The 18,478-nt window shown below is 46.7% G+C and overlaps 2 protein-coding genes across 2 annotated transcripts in view; one reads left to right on the top strand and one right to left on the bottom strand.

The window, feature by feature from the left end:
* The first annotated feature begins 311 nt into the window (after window positions 1-311).
* On the top strand, window positions 312-2,294 carry LOC149331022 (uncharacterized). Its single transcript, XM_089561740.1, has 2 exons — window positions 312-1,091; window positions 1,632-2,294. Exons 1-2 carry the CDS (start codon window positions 607-609, stop codon window positions 1,843-1,845), a joined length of 699 nt encoding a protein of 232 aa, XP_089417866.1. The 5' UTR covers window positions 312-606; the 3' UTR covers window positions 1,846-2,294.
* Window positions 2,295-3,790: 1,496 nt separating this feature from the next.
* The window catches only part of LOC149331021 (uncharacterized), a 52,558-nt gene continuing 37,870 nt past the window's right edge, over window positions 3,791-18,478 (bottom strand). Inside the window, exons 9-17 of the mRNA XM_089561739.1 lie at window positions 15,346-15,428; window positions 7,839-7,907; window positions 6,535-6,914; window positions 5,504-5,767; window positions 5,331-5,411; window positions 4,851-4,976; window positions 4,703-4,763; window positions 4,529-4,638; window positions 3,791-3,989 (exon numbers count right to left, since the gene is read on the bottom strand). Of these exons, the coding sequence (XP_089417865.1) occupies window positions 3,849-3,989; window positions 4,529-4,638; window positions 4,703-4,763; window positions 4,851-4,976; window positions 5,331-5,411; window positions 5,504-5,767; window positions 6,535-6,914; window positions 7,839-7,907; window positions 15,346-15,428 (1,315 nt within the window). The 3' untranslated portion in view covers window positions 3,791-3,848. The remainder of the gene's footprint in view (window positions 3,990-4,528; window positions 4,639-4,702; window positions 4,764-4,850; window positions 4,977-5,330; window positions 5,412-5,503; window positions 5,768-6,534; window positions 6,915-7,838; window positions 7,908-15,345; window positions 15,429-18,478) is intronic.

Below are 18,478 nucleotides of genomic sequence, written 5' to 3'. Positions count from 1 at the left end.
TATGTGTGTATAACGACGAAATGAATTCCTCTCCATTCTCTTTATGAACCACAGTTGAACAGTGACGAGGTCGCGGCCGCACCCTTTGATGAAAACTTTACCCGCAGTTTTCTACAGTGCACCCAAAAACTCAAGAGTGTAATCAACAGAGACGCGGAGCCTGCAGACAACCTCGAGCTCGGTACGCATTCCGCCAAAGCGCTGCGCTGCGCTACTTCGGAGGACGGACGTTCACTAAAAAGCACCGCTGGCTGGCAGTCTGGTAACTGTGGAGGAGGGCCTATTTCCCATGAGTCAGTGCGCAAAAGGGCCCTCGGCAGCGGCGTCAGAGGAGGATGGCTTGCAGAGGCTGAGCGCACTCCCTCCTAGTTTTTTTACCTCCATGCTCGCAGTACTCGAGACTCGAGTGCGCGGTGAACCAAAAACTGCCGAAATTATTACGTACCGATAGTCACAAAAAAGCGAAAGGCACACAATTCTGTTGGGTAATTCGACTACGAGTTTGAGCTGCGATAAACAATGGGTGAATGCAACAGGAGAGACTTGCATGTCCCGCGATGTTGCCGGTCGTGAAAAGAAACGAAATTCGGAGACGAAATTTGAAAGATGACTTCGCTCGTGTCAGAAGCGAGCAGCTCCGACTCGACGGGTACCTCAGAGCACGAGGAGTTCGTGCAAGCAATCGAAGTGCAAGGCTCTCGCTATTTTCTCTACACCGTCGCCGAACCTACAGAGTACGCTCTCCTGCTCAGCGACGGCAGTAAGTGCTTCGCAGGGCACGTTACGAAGCCGGATGAGACCCGTTCCGCGTTCCACAATGCGCTCACGGCGGGCGGCGGTTGCGAGTTCTTGTATCAACTCAAGCCCGTTGATGAGGACCAGGCTCGCTTCTCCTGGATGGAGCGGCTAGCGGAAGGAATGAAGTTCAGGCTGGGCGAAGCCCTGTTGCGACGCGCCGAAGACGGCTGTTCCAGACTGCTCGAGGCTGTGATGCGCATCGTGGAGCGGCGCGACCGCAGCCTCGCTCGCCTGCGCGAAGAGCTGGACAAGACGCGGAAGGAACAAGCGCGGACGCTGGAACAGCTGGAGAGGTAGTACGCTTGCCAAAGGAAGGCCGCTTTTTCGTGTTTCTGTGAAAGCCCGAGACATTCCAAATGCACTCATGGACGAAGCATTTCGTCCCGTTGTCATTGTTGGCTCCCTATTAATGGATTAAGGTACCGTTCATAGCGGTCCCGTTAGAATGCGCCATAGTATGCGAGGCCATGCGCTCCCCTGTTCCCGTTAACCGTGATTAGAAAGTACGAACAACTGGGTGACTATTTGCCCTGCGGCATTCGGCAGTCTCTCCGCTGGAGCTGCAGAGTAAACTGCGAATAACTATATTCTATGCACCTAGGTGTAGCAGCACTCTTTGTAGCTGCCTGGTTGCGCTCAAGTGGACAATAATGGTTCCACTGTTAGATCGTACACAAACCCCTGGAATCCCATTATCACACTGGGAGCATAATGAAGTGCATCATTCTTTGAGTTTTTAGGAAACTGCAAGTAAAAGCTAGGGACGTGTAATTTGGAATCCCACCCCAGAATTTGAACGAAGTGAGCACTGAATGGCCCTTCCTATTTTGCAGGAGTGTGCAAATGAAGGAAGAAATGGAGGCCGAGCTGTACGCCAAGTTCAGCCTGGTACTCAATGCAAAGAAGCGCCGCATACGAGAGGGTGCTGCAGCTAGTTCTGCAGCTGGTGACGCTGCCGAAGAGCAAGCCGTTTCCAGCACACCTGCCAGCCAGCCTGCCAGCCAGCCAGCATCAGTGCCCGATCTTCTCGACCAGCTGTTAAGCTAATAAGCGAGCATTGTTGGACTGAGTGTGGACCTTAACTAGTCTTGCTCGACCAAACATAACCAGCCAAGCACGGTTTTGCACTGTAGACTTGCCCCACGCATTCTCAATAATGTACAGCATCTCTGGCATCTTATGTTGGCATAATGTACAATTGGATCTTGCAAGAACAGAACGGTGCATAATGATGAAGTAGAAATAACAAAGTGCAGTTTTGTTGGGAAGTTTGTGAATACCGGAGTATTTGATTCCTCACTTATGAATCATCACAAATATTAATCGTTTCTCCCTCTAGCAGCAAAGGAAGTAACTGACACACATGATATTTCACATTTACATAAAAGGCTGTTAGGCGCACATTTGAAGGAACAGCTGAATATCTCCCACTACTGTACACAGTACCTGGCACTGAATTCTTTTCTTACAGTAAAATAAATTGCCATGTCTTTTTATGTGTGCGTGCAGCATAAGTCGGGGGGCATAAAATTTCATTGCAAACAGGACTACATGGTCATCAGATTCATTGCTATGTCAGCCTCTATTTGCTGGCTGCAGCAGCAGCCTGCATAGAGGCACAAAATTTGCAGTCAAGGTCACCTGCACTTGTAATGATATAAATACTCGTAGCGAAGTATCAGCAGGTCACCTTTGCTATGCGATTTAACTGCACCATGCAAATACCTAATGCATGAAAATACAAAGGGCACATCAACAGATTTCCATGCATCATGTGGCGTGTACATCGTACTTTCACTCAACCAACCAAAGTTTAAACTCCAAAAAGACCTTTCACATCAACTATGTGCTGAGTGAATAAACACTGCATGCTTGATCCATGCTCATACCTGCAAGTACAAGAAGCCATTCTGTGCAAAAGACTTCCTGCAAGCCACTATTTCATTACATCACTTAGCATGTTAAATGACATTGGCTTGCAGTTGCTAAAACGCCACAAAGGAACAAATTCAATCGTACTATATAGAAGAAAATTGTGAATTGTGGGGTTTAATGTCCCGAAGCGACACATGGGTTATGAGGAACACTGCATTAGGGGGGGGGGTGCTCCAGATTAATTTCAGCAACCTGGGGTTCTTTAATTTGTGTTGACATCTCAAAGCACATGTGGGTGTTTTTTGTATTTCACCTTCATCAAAGCATGGCTACTGTGGCCAATATTGAACCTGGGTTCTCCGGCTCTGTAGACAACACCCTGACCAGTGAGCCACCACAGCGTATTTCTGGTTTACGGGGGTTTAACATCTCAAAGAGACTCCGGCTATGACGGACGCCGTAGTGAAGGACTGTGGAAATTTTGACCACCTGGGGTTCTTTACTGTGCACTGACATCGCACAGTACACGGGCCTCTGGAATTTCGCTTCCATCGAAATTCAACCGCCGCGGTCGGGATTGAACCCGCGTCTTTCGGGTCAGCAGCCGAGCGCCATAACTACCGAGCCACTGCGAAGGCTATAGGTTGTATGTAAAAAAAAAGATTAAAATAAAACAAACGGGGTATAGCCCAAAAGAACTGGGGAAAAAGTCAGGTCAGGGCAGGTGCACAGGGCAGTGGTGTGTTCTACAAATTTCCACCATAATTGTCTATTACAATCCGTTTGTTGACCTGCCACTCCAACATGGCATTGATATGTGGGGTATGATGTCCCAATGTGGTCGTGGTCTCTGGGAGACGCCATAGTGGAGGGCACCGGATTGATTTCGACTCCATGGGGTTGTTTAATGTGCTCTAATGTTGCACAGCACACAAGGGTCTCATTTTTACATTTCACCTCTATCGAAATTCAGCGTCCGTGACTGGGATTCAATTCCGCAACCTCTAGCACACCAGCTGAACGCCACAGCCACAAAGTCTCCGCAGAGAGTCCAGTCTAACACCACTACATACAAGAAGAGATGGTCCAAGCAGAGAATGAGACAGACGCACTTGAAACAAGTGGACATGTGCATTTTTTTTTCTTTCATGATTGTGGAAGAGGGAAAGGGTGATTCAGATGTACTTGGTCCGTGTGAGTGCTCTTTCTGCGTGACTGGGGTCTGTGAACTTGGACCAATCTGTCTGGCCCACAACGAAGCCAATGTCCCGCATACGCTTCTGCTGTTTGCTCTCTTCTATGTCGGCCCACCGTACCTGTACAGAGGAAAAAAAGTATGTCAAGACAAAACATGCGACTTGGTCCCATCAATGCATGCTTGATGGATGCAAGAAATGACATGAAAAGAAGAGACTAGTACGAAGGCACAAGCACACAATGCAGACCCACAACTGCAATCTTTACTGAGCATCATGAAAGCCACACAATAGGTTCCAGAAAATGCCAAAAAGAAAGGAAAAGGGATGAGAAGCTGCAAAACTTTAATCATATGCCAATCCCTCTTTGTACATTGAAATGAAGGTTTCACATCTGGCAATTCTGGCATTAATAAACCTCTTGTTTTATCACAAAAACAGGTACTGTAACATCATTAAGATGATTCCATTCCTTGTCCATTCCTCATGAGTTTCTGAGCTCTCACAACTAATAATGCCCATTCGTGGCTGCTTGCCCGTCCCATCATTGTGTGCCAACTTGAGATAATGGCCTTGCATGGCAGGTCCCGTTGCTTTATGCCGTTATTTACCACTGCCTGCAAAATCTCGAGCAGGGTCCCCCAAAGCCGATCACTCACCCGCTTCTTGCCCGGTTCACTGTGTCGCTCCTCGTAGTCGTCGGGCAGCTGCAGGTAATCGTCCATGGACGTGTGCTTGAGACAGTGGCTGCTCAAGCCGTCCAGTTTCACTGCACGAAGGGGACAGTGTCAGCAGCACAAGCAAGAGTGCCTACATGCTGGCAGCTCACTTACAGAGTCGTTCGCCACTGCCTGTGGTGTCTGTCATCAGTTCCCAGCGGCTCGGCTTGTGGACCTGTACAAACACTCGAGTCAAATCCAAGTTTCTACAAGCACTCAAGTCAAACTGAAGCCAGACTGTCCCCAATTTCTCGGTACTCACGGGCTCTTCCTCCTCCTCCTCCTCCTCATCCACGTCACCTTTGTCGGGTGCCGCATCAGCACCAGCATCGCCACCACCGCCCTCAGCACCAGCATCAGTCACATCGGCTGGTGGCAGCTCTCCGTCCTAAAGTGCAGTCAAGTTGCATCGTCTTGGTAACTGGTGCCTCACATGCCAGCTACTACAACCTCATTGTCACCACTGCCTGCCTGTGTCGCCTGCCTGTACTGCCTGTGCACAATATTCAGCGAATCTAATTTCCATTAAGGGAGTAATTATCCACTCCATTAAGGGAGGAATTCACCTAAGTACACTAGAGCCAATTTCCCTTCCAACAAGGAAATCGGCCCTCTCACTCACCCTTCAATGTAGGTTGCGCATACCCATTCCAGTGGTTAATCACACTGTGTGCATCGCTGTGAGGGCTATGGGAACAGTTCTACAAGTGGAACAGGTAGGACGAGTTGCCGGGACCCTCACCATGTCCTCCATTTCGTTGAGCAGAATACTGCAGTCAAGCCGGGGGTAGTTCTTGGGCGCGGGCTCCCAGGAGTCCACGATCTGTGCAAGAATGATAAAAGTAAGCTAAGCAGTTGCCTTCGGTTTGGATGGGATATGAACATGGAGGGGGCAGGAGGCTGCCCAAGAGGCACCTTCTGGATGTCCTCGAGGGAGCGGCCGTGAACGTTGCGCCGGTGGCACTCCTCGGGGTCCAGGCAATCCGGCTCGCAGACGTACACCTGGAAGCCGTTCTGACGCGCGTAGCTGGCAAACTGCTCCAGCTGCTGTACCCGCGCCAGCACTGCGTCGACCAGCACAAACGAAAAGAGTCTGCCATCCACAGTCTTGCGGAACGACTTGAGCAAGCTGCCGAAGTAGATGTCCTCCATGTCAGCCTCGTACTCGTACCGGAACTCCTGTTCCAAAAAAAAAAACGAATGTCTTTCGTAAAGGAGACTTGGAAGAACCTTTATCGACATCACTGTCTCTTTGTTGCTGACCCTTTCCCTTCTATTCACAGCACAGCTATTATGCAGCAAAGCACAGGAGAGAGACCCTGTGCAGTGCGTTCAATACACACGATCCGCAGCAAAGTTCCTGTGCTATAGCTTTCTTTTTTTTCGACAAGGTAAGCTGTTGGGTTCTTTTTTATCTCCTTAATGACGTAGATGTGAAAGTACTCTTCTCTTGCAAAGAAAACTGACCCATGATTGCACAGCACTTGCAGTGACAAAACATAGGCCTAGAAAGTATGCCAAGAGACTGAAGGAAATGCAGGAGTGAGCCACAACAGTGTTATCAAATCGCAGCACACCTTCTGCACTTTTCACCTTCCTAAACTTCTGGTGTCTTTACGTCGTAGGGCTATAGCTACATCCAAACCATCGAAGATCTCCTTGGCTGCTGACCCGAAAGATGTGGGTCCGATCCCGACTGCGGCGGTCGTAGTTCGATGGAAGCGAAATGCTCGAGCTCCGTGTACTGTGCAATTTCAGTGCACGTTAAAGGACCCCAGGTGGTCAAAATTGATCAGAGCCCTCCACTACAACCCTCATAGCCTTAGTTGCTTCGGGACGTTAAACGCTGTAGACCCATAAACCCAAACCCACTTTCACACTGACAATGGGTTACAAAAAGCCATTATATAAGGCCCTCTCCCTGGAGACAGTGCGCAGCAGCTCACCTTTCGCTTCACGCGCTTGCCTGTGTCTGGGTCCAGTTCGGACACTTCCACCTCCTGCATGAAGTAATCGTCGAGGGCCAGTACTCGAGGCGCCACGCTTCCGGCAGCGCCCATCTCGCGCTCCTTGAGCAGCCGTGCCAGGTACGACTTGCCCGAGCCCGGCGGGCCGCGCACCACAACACACAACAGCGGCGGGCGCGACTCGCGGCCGGGCAGCCCCAGCAGGTCCTCAGCAGAGACCACCTGCGGTTCGGGCGGTGCAGGCGCGGGTACAGGAGGCGGAGGCCGACCTCCGCCATCCATCATTGCTGGCGGGAAATCCAGGTCGTCCATCATGGGCGAGCGCTCGCGGCTTGGCCTACCATGGCCGTAGTCCAGCACTGCACCAAGCGCAACAGCTTAACTCGGAAAAACTCGGCGCTACAGTCGGATGCAATTCGAGAACGAAGCAGCAAACAACCCTCAAAAGGAACCCCCTAATCAATGGAATCAACCTACTGTTGAGACATCATGGTCAACCTTGCACCTGCTAGCATGCAAATGCTAGTTGCTGTGGCAGGTGCAAGGCGGTTGGCTGCATATGATAAGAGGGCAGTGCCATTGGTTGGGAGGGCCCCCTCTGACTGGCTTTTGCAGCTTCATTCTTAAAGGTGCACTGAAGAGGAATCTGAACTCGTCTTTTTGCCGCGGGAACTCAATCTACACGTCCCGAGCATTCTTAGAAACTTCAATTTACTGCCGTGTGGCCGATTTCCCTAATTAAATCGAATTAACGCCCGGCTCCCGCCTTTTTTTTTTTTTAATTCTGCCTCGTACAGTGGGCGGAGTCGACCAACGCGGGGAGTGCCTTTCACCCAGTCCCGTGGCGGCTTGCCGCTCTGCCATCGGCGGAGTAATACATAGTAGTCCGTAGAAGCAAATAGTCCGCGCGTATTTTTATTTCTGCGGGCTTATTTTACGGTTATATTATCTGCAAATGAAACTATTTATTCACGGAAACCTAAAAAACAAAATGAAGCGAAAGCAAAGCCTCCACGGAGCTGGCTGAAAGGCACTCCCCGCGTTGGTCGACTCCGCCCACCGTACGAGGCAGAATTTAAAAAAAAAGGCGGGAGCCGGGCGTTAATTCGATTTAATTAGGGAAATCGGCCACACAGGGCAATAAGTCGCAGTTTCTGAGAATGCTAGGAACGTGTAGATCGAGTTCCCGCAGCAAAAAGACGAGTTCAGATTCCTCTTCAGTGCACCTTTAAGTGATCTCAGATTATAGCCACTGCCAGCAGTTAGACAGCCATCATACCCACCTTGGGGTTCTTGCCTTCTATCAGCCTCTCCAGCCTTCCCATGGCCATAGTCGAATGACTCAAACTTTGCTGTGAAGGAAAAAAAGGGAAAGGGATGCCTTAGCTGCCTTCCAGCACGATTTGCATACTCAGCCCCGGGCTTTAACCAAGAATGCAGGGCTTGCACCAGATATGCGAAAGCCCCGTGATAATGCCTCTCCCCTATTGCACCGTGACTGCCCTTTTCAGAAAAGGCGGGATTTTCACACTGGCTGTAGACTGGAGCCACTAATTTAAAACAGAATTAGCTGCAGGAAGCTGCCCCTTCTCACTGTGCAAGTTTTTCACATCTATCCCCCTGCAGCTAGCCAACACTGCCCTGACCACCACCTCTGTGGCATTAGCTTTAAAATCCTAACTTACACCTGCGTCAACTGTTTCACCTAATTTGCAGAAAGCTAGCCCTTGAAGGTTACAACAGTTCCATGCTTTGAACTTTTGAAACATTTTTCTCCATAGCCATCAGTGGATATGTTTTACTGTTTAAGCTGCTAAACCTTCCTTATAATGCAGAGAACCTTTACATTTAGACGCCATTAAGCTGTTGAACTTGCCTTATAATGCAAGGTGCCTTTACTTTTATGAAATTTTTCAGAAGCCATGCATTTTCTGCATACTGTTGCAGTGCACAGTTGCAACTTACCATTGAGGCCTAACTACTGATTTCACACAACAGATATTACTGCCAATAAAGACAAGTGGCTGGGCAGAGCTGGTTGTGAGGTACTGTCTAAAACTGCATTGTGCAGACAGACTACCTTTTCTTTCTTTTTAGCTTCCTTAAGTATGCTCATGAATATTCAGTTCAGCTTTACTCTACTAGGCTATGAATGCAACTAGGGCTCAACCTGTATACTACCTCACAAAGCAGTGGCCTACCAGCCTTTGAAAGACCTGCCAGGGCTGCCAAATTTACTTTATGGTCACTGACTTGCCTGTATGGCTAAATTGTGAATAGGCTGTGCAAGCTGCATTTTGTGTCGAGTCATGCCTACTAGCCTTGTGCTAATTAGATGGGCTCCACTGCTTAAGAAGGCCCCAGGACCACAGTGCCAAAATAACAAGCAAGCTTTGCCAAGTAAGTTATAGTGATCAATAGCAACCATACTTATGGTAGATTGTTAGTGGTCAAAATCCTTTAGTTTGATGCTGTGCGTTTTGAAGTCTACCACAGCCATGTGCTACGTTAAGCTGCAGTTTCATGGGACTGCACACCTCAAAACCTAAGACTAGGCATAAGTGGGAATGCTTTGAAACGGTCCCTTCAGATGAAGGGACACCACAGCTGAGAGAAAGCCCCCATGCTTCTTTGCACACCGATGTATTAAAGCACACACAGCTTGCAATGCTGTGAGCAATGCTGTGAGCCTGTGCATTGTTCTAAGGGAACCCCCCAAGGTATAAAAGATTTTTGAGCAGCAAATCATTACAATTTAACATCCACCTGTGTGCAGCCTGAAGGCCACATAGAAATCCCAACTGGCTTTCTCAAACTTAAGTAATATAGAGAAAAACGCAAGATTTAATGCACTCCTCTGTAGTAGCTGCATGGCTGCACTCAGGAGGGCATTAGTTACAATTAGCCTCACGTCATAAAAGTACCATCAGCGTCAAAAGAAACATGAACAAAACACTGAAACACTAGCACAATCAAATTTTAGTTGCTGGAAGGAAAATAAAGGTGTGGCTGCCAAAGAACGATCTGTACACCTTCGATGCAAATATCAATTGGCTTAGAATTCTGCCTCCTTACATCAGTTTTGCAGTTCACATTTCAATACTCTCGTTTGCATTTCATTTGACGCCGATAGTACTTTACCAAGGAGGACTCCCTTAGACCTAGTGGACTAACATCACTCCCACTTTGAAGTGCCAATAACATGGCTACGCTTTTCACTTACTAGCCAATATGGTAGGCACTGTACGGGCTGTGACTGCCCTATACTCAGTCGTGCTGCAACTTCACAAAATGCGAAGGCTATGGGCGGAGCGAGCCAGGGAGGTCGTGGCAACAAGCAACACACTATTTTTAAAGTGTTGTTCTGTCAGTCATGCTGAGGTCCCCGGTGACCTTTACGCACGAAATTTCAGGACAAGGAAGCCAGATTGAAGTGTAAAAGCACCTTCTCATACCATTAGTGCTCTTGCACATATGGCTCCTACAAGTACAAATTTTATTGACAAGTATGATATTAACTGCAAACGCTATTAAGAGTTAAGAGTTGTAGTTGGAATGGCACTTAATAAAAATAAAGGAGAGAGTTGTTTTCACACACAGTCTATTTTTAAGCAAAACAAATTCATGCTAACTTTAGTAGACATGAGTGAGAAGTGCTCACAGCCTTTCGCATTTGGCGAGTTAGTTGCACAGGGTATAGTTTGGCAGTGGTCCTGGGTTAAACTCGTTCACCGAAATGAGTTTTTGTACAGATTTCCTTTTGCTTAAAATCTGAACCCAGATTGATAATTACTTTTCCACCGTGATGCAGCTTGCAACAATGAGCCCACACTGCCTGGTTGAGCCCGGCTATGTGCCAGACAGGCGGTACTTTCGCTCACGTACCTGTCAATGCTCTCCAATTTCTTGTACGACGAACGGCTACTGGTCATTTTGTATGGGTCTATAGCTGGGCAGGACAGCCCTTGACGAGCGTGCTCGTTTATGTGATTTTGGATGGCTTTGCTACGCCAAGTGTGACAAACATCCATTAAGGGGGTAGCACTGCAGCCCACTTGCCAAGAGTGGCTTAATTTGGCACAAAGTCTAGGTGCACCAGATTCGTCAGCACAGCCACTGCCCGTTCGGTGAACAGGTCATGTGGCTGAAGACTCTGCACTGTAGCATAAGTTACGCAGAGTACCAGGCAAAAAGCCTCAGGTTATTTCCATAACAATGTTCTAGTAACCTGCCAAGCAGTTCCGTGCCGCTTAGCAAGAAGGCTGCGTACGTGCTCCAGCTTCCAGTGCCATTGCCAAGTGCCAGCAGCATGTGTGCCTAAGAAGGCAAGTTAAGCCTAATAAGGCAAGCTAAGCCTAATAAAGCAAGCTTCCAGGACGCTGATACAGACCAGTCAAAGGCACAGCGAGTACAGTGAAAAGCTGTGCGATGTACGCTAATTAAAATTACACCAAGAACACCACCATCCCATTTTTGTTCTGAGTAAAACTAATTTACGTTCCTTCAGCAACACGAAAGCAACATTCTTGTCATTTGATTCAAGCTTGTAAAACAGATGACGTGTTGGATACTGTATTGCCGTGTATAAGTCGATGTTTTTTTTAAAAAGAAATGTCCTTCCAAAGTTGGGGGGTCGACTTATAATTGGAGTTGACTTGCATCCAGAGTCTTAAAGTCGGCCTATATGCGGGGACAAAAGTAATTTCGATAGAGTCGCGGATGATATCACGCCCCGTGAGCTCCTAATTCCACAATAGTTGTCAGACACTGTGTGAAAGTGGATCTGCGTAAAAAAACTTGAATTCAATTGAGATATGCACCAAAGGTTTGTTTTAATACGATAGCAACTTGTTATCGACAAACTAGCGGCAGCAGTGGCTCATAAGATGATGATTGCAACTGTGTCCTCACAAGCGACAACGAGTCAGAGATGCCTCAGGAACGAATAAATGTTTCTTTATGACTAAGCCTTCTGAAAAACTTTTTGGGCGAGCTAGGACCGCAGTGTGAGTCAGCATCGACCCAAAGGGGGTTGCGAGTTGGGGGGGGGGGTTGACTTAAAATCGGAGTCAACTTATAATCGGCAATATACGGTAATTATGGACTTCATAATCGCTGGCTAGAAGTGGATGGTGGAGTAGTCTAGCTTGAGAGATCCGCGAACAAAAAGTACTTGAAGTCATCAAAGTAGCTTGTAAGCATTAGTGACGCCTATATTTCAATTTTTTAACTTCTGTAGTTTATAAAGAAGCTCCATTCTCAGCGACAGTAGCGTCTTTATTACTAGAATGCAGCAATCAACTGACACACGCCGACCTCCATTTTGTCCTCGGGTGTCCCTTTACAGCACATCGTTATCAATGTGCCACACTTTCCCCGAATACAAGTTTTTCAGCAGTGATCCCAGAGAAGCTTTTTTTGGCTTATCAGTGCCACAGCTGATTATACTGGATCATAATAGCAGCCATGCTGCAACTACTGGCCTTCACTCGATACCACCGAAGATATCCCATGCGGCAAGATCAACCAACAAATAAGAACTCAATCATTTAGACAATGCTCTTGAAAGGTTACAACTACCTAGCTTGTGGCCCGTTCATTTTTAGGTGTCTCTTTAAACCAATTGAGCATTAAACTTTCACTTTGTCATTAGCAACTGAGTTAGCTTTGATCAACAAAACTTCACGCATGCAATCAAAGAGGAGCAACTACATTAGTAAAATCAAAGATGCATTAATATACCAAGCATGAAATACAAGCATTTCATACAATACTTTAGTAGTAGTAGTATAAAACTTTATTCCACAAAATGGGAATTACCTGCTAATTTTGAAACCTACCATACTAGTAAGCACTAATGTAAATGATACCGCAGATGAAACTAAGTGGCTAAGCTGCACAAAAAAATTTCGAATCTAAGCATTTAGCGTGCGACCACTGTGATGCTTGGACGTTTTTTTCTTTTCACTCCTGGAGTCAATGCATTTTTCAGCCATCTCTATAACAACATTAATCAGCAATAGCACACGAAACTGCCCAAGAGGCAGTATGCAAGGCCTCATTACTAGCTTAATTCCCTATTATATTTTGCTTCTTTTACGGAAACAGTGCCATCAGACGCCAGCAATGCTGTCATTGCGCCCGTCAGGCAACTGCTGAACATTCCAAAATCGCTTAGGTGGTACCGCTAATTTTTGTCTCTCAATCTTACGACCTTGGCACAACATGGCACACCAACACAAACTGGACTTGACAGCGACTTCAGAGGCTGCACAGGCACACTGGCATTGGCACTGAGCTGCTCTTAGGTACCTACTGTCGACCAACTAGAAGAGGCGGCAGCCCCGCTCACGCCCGTGCCACTTTTGTAGGCACACATTGCCTGCACTCTATATCAGCAATTCTGTGCAATGTTATTCAAGCTTGCACAAGTTAAGTGCAATTCCACATTCTGATGGCCTTGCAATGGAGAATTCTACAGCTCAAAATGGAGCCAGAAGTTTAGGCGGGTGATGTTTCAACAGCGTGCCAATAAAGCTCTTTACAGAAGAATGGTACAAACAACTCTACCTTCATATGGCACGGAGAATGAGTAAGTGTCTTTCCTCTCTTGACTAATTTCTCTCTCAAATAATATGCGCCATCTCGCCCAAACTGACGTTCTTTTAAACCATTTTTCAACAACACTCCTCAGAATTGCTGACATGGAATGCAGTTCTCGCCCCCCCAACTAGTAGCAGTGGTAGAAGTGTCAGCTGCTTAACGGCGCGGCAACAGCTTTGTCCATCTGGAAAGTGCCGCAACGACAAGCACCTATGTGCTGTATATTTGAACCATCCTTCTTTGCTCCAAAAACAACAAAAACCATGTAGCTTCTCTTGGGTTGAATGCCAGGGTTCCTACAATCTAAGTACAATGTATTTGACTTGAACCAGAAATTTGTAGCACTGGTGCCAAGGTTTTTTTTTCTTTTTATGCGAATGGAACATTAACCACTTTTCTGCATAGAGCTTTTGATCGCAAACAGTTAAGCTAAGAAATACCAAGATTGTGGCTTATAAGGAAAATTTATTTGATTTAATTCAAAGTGCACTTTTGTTTTTCCTATGAGAACGTTAACCACCTTACTGCATACAGCTTTAATTGCAGACCAGTAAACTAACAGTAGCCATAAAGTCCTTTACACCTTTAACATTTGTGGCAAACATCGATGGGTAGGGTAGTTGAGTTCTTACATACTACCATTTTCAAGAACACAAAGAGGCGAGTGCAATGCAATTTATTGCAATTATAACAGGCTTGAAATTTGGCTTTAGTCAGCCAGAGACGTTAATGTTGTCACTGTAGCTCGCAAAGAATTTTATTTTCCCGTGCGAGGCATTCTCGGGAGTCCAGAATCACTTAGCCGTCTCCTTGAAGTTGCCAAAGCACGTCATCTTGCTACTGCCTACTCGTACCTCGTGCAACGGAGCACATTAATGCGACTGACGCAACTCAAATTACGGAGTTCAAGACAAATATTTAATTACAGCTTGCTAGCATTAATCTAAATGATATTTGGATTTACTGCTGGTCTCCTACTTTTACAACAGGGTATCCATTGAACCCTGGGACAGTATATCCTGGTGATATGCAACTTCTGTTTGGCACACTGGTGCTCCCCCAGTTATTGACATTACACATGCAGTGGACACACTTACACAGCTACGGCTAGAAGCACGTGCCGCACAGAAGCTGCTAAGCTACAAAATGCTACATCTGCTTTACTTGACATTACGCTCCTCCATTAGACGTGCTGCTCGGCCATAGTCGGATACAACTCCAGTCTGCAGTGATGCTCCGCCCACATTCAAGACCACCACATGCAACTAAAAGACGGTGGTCTGTTGTGTAAGCTTTTTCCTGTTACCTAAACAAGAAGCTCACCGCCACACGAAGCTACAAGTTGAAGAATGTTGATGCTTCTGGCTTATCAGTATTCAAATATTAAAAAGCTCACTTCGTTCACTGTTGTGATTGATCAGGCGAGTTACTACAGAGGACACCATGGACCATGGCCCATTTTTACCGCCGTTTTTTTTTTTTTTTTTAAGTTGTGTCCTACTATAGCTGTAGTACCACTATGCACATGCGTGCTAAACAGCCGTTGAGTGCACGATAGATCCTGGACGGCGGGGCTGGGATAAGAAGAAGCTAACAGAACGTTGCTGACCTGTGTCCCACACACAGCGAGGACATGCTGTTACGCAGCAGGTTGGTTGCTAGCTAAAGCTACGTCTTTAGTACCTCTAACCAGTACCAACACTGGAGGAGTTTATGTCACTGGTACTGTTGCAAGCAGCAACAGAGAGAGCAAGGATGGTTTAAATGAAGTAAACTGTGACTGCCTAGCAGAAACAAGCATTTCTACATGAATAGCCCTAACCTGCAGTAACAATACTGCTTAGCCTTCCCAGGATTGTCAGGCTAGCGAGAGCAGCGAACGGAAACGAAAAGCATTGCGTCGCAGACTTCTTCACGTGTGCACAACAGCTTCGCACATGTTACCCAAGTGCTTAGTGTGAATTTCATGGAAACTTTTTTTTCCTCCCGAGACGAGCTATTTATGCGCAGCCGTATGTGCGCGGAAGGTTTTTCCTTCCCCTCCGCCCTCACCACACGCCGTGGGTGTGGCTGTAGAGGAGGAGGGAAGACTCTCTCTCTCTCTCTCTCGGTGGCTGGCATATAGACAACATACATGAGAGGCCCCCTTTATTCGCAACGACGGCCGGCTCGGCTACTTGGCTTTACCTCCTCCGGGCAGGTCGGCGGGCCGGTGACCGTAGTCAATCACTTCGGGCTCCCACGGGGACTCTGGCGGCAGCTCCTCTGCCCTGGCCAGAGTGGGCCCCCCACAAGAAGAAGAGGAATACAGCGTCACACACACACGGAGACCAGGGAGGACAGACACATGGGGGGGGGGGGGGAGAGAAAGGGGAGAAAAAAAAAAAAACAGCAGCTCGTTGGCATAGCGAGGCCACCCAATGCAAAGGCATTCAGTGCCTCTCTACCCTTAAAGGTGCAGTGAAGAGGAATCTGAACTCGTCTTTCTGCCGCGGGAACTCAATCTACACGTTCCGAGCATTCTTAGAAACTTCGATTTATTGCCCTGTGTGGCCGCTTTCCCGAATTAAATCAGATTAACGTCCGACTCCCGCCTTTTTTTGGGGGGTAATTCTCCCCGTACGGTGGGTGGAGTCGACCAACGCGTGGAGTGCCTTTCAGCCAGCTCCGTGGAGGCTTACCGCTCTGCCATCGGCGGAGTAATACATAGCAATCCGTAGTAGCAAATAGTCCGCGCTTATTTTTATTTCTGCGGGCTTATTCTGCGACTATATAATCTGCAAATAAAACTATATATTCACGGAAACCTAAAAAAACAAATAAAGCGAAAGCAAAGCCTCCACGGAGCCGGCTGAAAGGCACTCCACGCGTTGGTCGACTCTGCCCACCGTACGGGGAGAATTAAAAAAAAAGGCGGGAGCCGAACGTTAATCCGATTTACCACACAGGGCAATAAGTAGAAGTTTCTAAGAATGCTTGGAACGTGTAGATCAAGTTCCCTGCAAGTTCACTGCACCTTTAAGCGAACACCAGGGACAACTCCATTAAGACTTTTGTTCCAACTCCATTAAGACTTTTGTTCCAAGTAAAAATTTAAAAATGGATTCTAAGCCTCATTCTGTGTATGCTGGCGTTTGTCCAGCAGCAAAAGATGCATTTGTTGACGAGAAAACTGGATTTAAAAATTTTTCCACCAGTCGATCCAAACTCGTCACGTCTAGATTGAAAAGAACTCTGTCATCTCCGCTAGCGAAGTTAATAATGGTGTAGCAGAGATCTGCAGGAAAAAAAAGAGAGAGAGGAAAAGCTGCACTGACGCACCACAGGTTCCTTGCAAGAACAGCCAGTGATAGAAACACCTGTATCTTTTTTTCACTTCTTCCATTCTTTGTGAAAGTGGCGTCTTTGCCGCCAGAATGCAGTCATATCAGCTCATCTGCGGTCACCGTCAAGCGGTCATCAGAATGAGCTTGCGGGCTACGTGGTAACTTGCAGCTAACAAAAGTAAGTAAGTAAAGTCAAGGACCCTCCTGGTGGTCTGATATCTGGAGTGCTTACAGTTTAGACCTGTCCCCCAAGCAATTATAGGTCTCCAGTCTCTGATTATATTCCTTTCTGCTGCCAAGAGTGCTTTTGTTGCTGGCAAAATGATTAATAAATGCACACAAGTAAATGATCCAGACACCTAAAACCTTGGTTACTTTTATTCTTCCTGGTTATTTATAAGATATACGTCAGGAAGACACCGACAGTCTGTGAGGCCATGGGAGGCCATGGAAGGCATATGCTGATGTTACTTTTTATGCCATTTTTGTTATGGGTTTTTCTTGAATAGTATATATAACACTGCCAGTGGTTTCCTGTCCCAAGATTAAACAGTTGGAATTCTGAGCCTGTCATTTTTCTTTTTCCATTTGCAGTTTCCCACCACTCTGAATAATGATCAGAGTCAGTGCTGAGCCCAGTTTCTACTCCTTTTTCAACCGCACTTCTTGTCAATGTTTTCTGCACAGAAGTGGTGTGCACAAGCTCAACTAGTTCTCAAATGCTACAGTACATGCTACAGGAGAGGAATGTTTGATACTGTCACAGAATTGCAACATTTCAAGCTCCCAACGTGATATCGCAGCTGGTGTTGCCTATTTATATGATTTTCATTTGTTGCAGACTCCAGCCTTCATTACGTTCGCCAGCTACTGACAACGAAGTACGCATTATTCAAAAAATTAAAGCGAACTCTCATTTGAACAAAGTTCGATGAACTGCAACAAATTACATTTTATTTTGGAAGCATCACTATAATAATAAGAGGCCAGAAAATCAGTGATAATATTTAAACTGGGCAGAAGAAGTCCCCACTTTCACATGAAATACATTCGTGAACTCGTTTATCTCGCATAAACACCACAAGTGATTGAACAACGCATATATTTTGAACAGCTTGCTTAATTTGAATTGGACATTTCAAATTCATGCTCAGGTCCTGTGAAAGCCTACTGTACCTAAATTATGCAGTCAGAACATGAAGTTTTGTATGCAGCCTGGCTCAAATTTTTCGCTATGAGGCTATTTTGGGGCCACACCAGTCACCATGGTGCTGTGTACTGATGCACAGTACACTGGCAAGCTCCCAAGCATCAGAAGTAATGGATGGAGGGTTTCACTGAAGCCCTTTGTTCGACTGGCATTTGCCAATACACTTTCAATACTGGGCCAATTAGCTTGTGCTGCTTGAGAACATGCACCTGCATCTCTGTGGAGTGCACATGATGAGACACTCCAAACACAAAAGTAAACATGCCGCACCGAAAAGTGCGTTGCACTGACTGCATATATATAGACCGTAACAGGAAGGCAAAAAGATGACAATACAAATAAAAAGCAGAACAGCCAACATGCCAACCGCAAGCGCTCCAGTGGCATTGGCTTTTGTCATTAGGCTTAAAGAGTACCTCGAGTTTCTTTTAGAAACTGGCGATGAATTGCTTTTGAACCGCTGGCACTCTAACATAGACGAGAAAGAAGATAAACCACCAGTTACTGCGAGCATTATGGTGAAAAAGGAAATGCAGGGCCACAAAGCACTTTGTCACGAGTTCACGGTCCTCACTTAGAAGTGTGCTCACAGTCTAGACACAGCCTACACTGCTTCTCCTTCACATTTTTCCGATGAAACGATTCAGATCAGAACACTTCCGCAAACCCCCAACTACTACACTACTAAAGTTTGTGGGTGCCAACCTATGAGAAATATAACAGCTCCTCTTAGCTGCAGGTCCACATCATTCGAACAAAATTTTTATTTCTTGGCAGCTCGAAG

This window comes from Amblyomma mixtum, chromosome 9 (assembly GCF_055824585.1).
Source record: "Amblyomma mixtum isolate Tamu chromosome 9, ASM5582458v1, whole genome shotgun sequence".
Classification (NCBI taxonomy): Eukaryota; Metazoa; Arthropoda; class Arachnida; order Ixodida; family Ixodidae; genus Amblyomma; species Amblyomma mixtum.
Note: the sequence above shows the minus strand (reverse complement) of the source record. Positions and strands in the feature narration are given on the sequence as shown.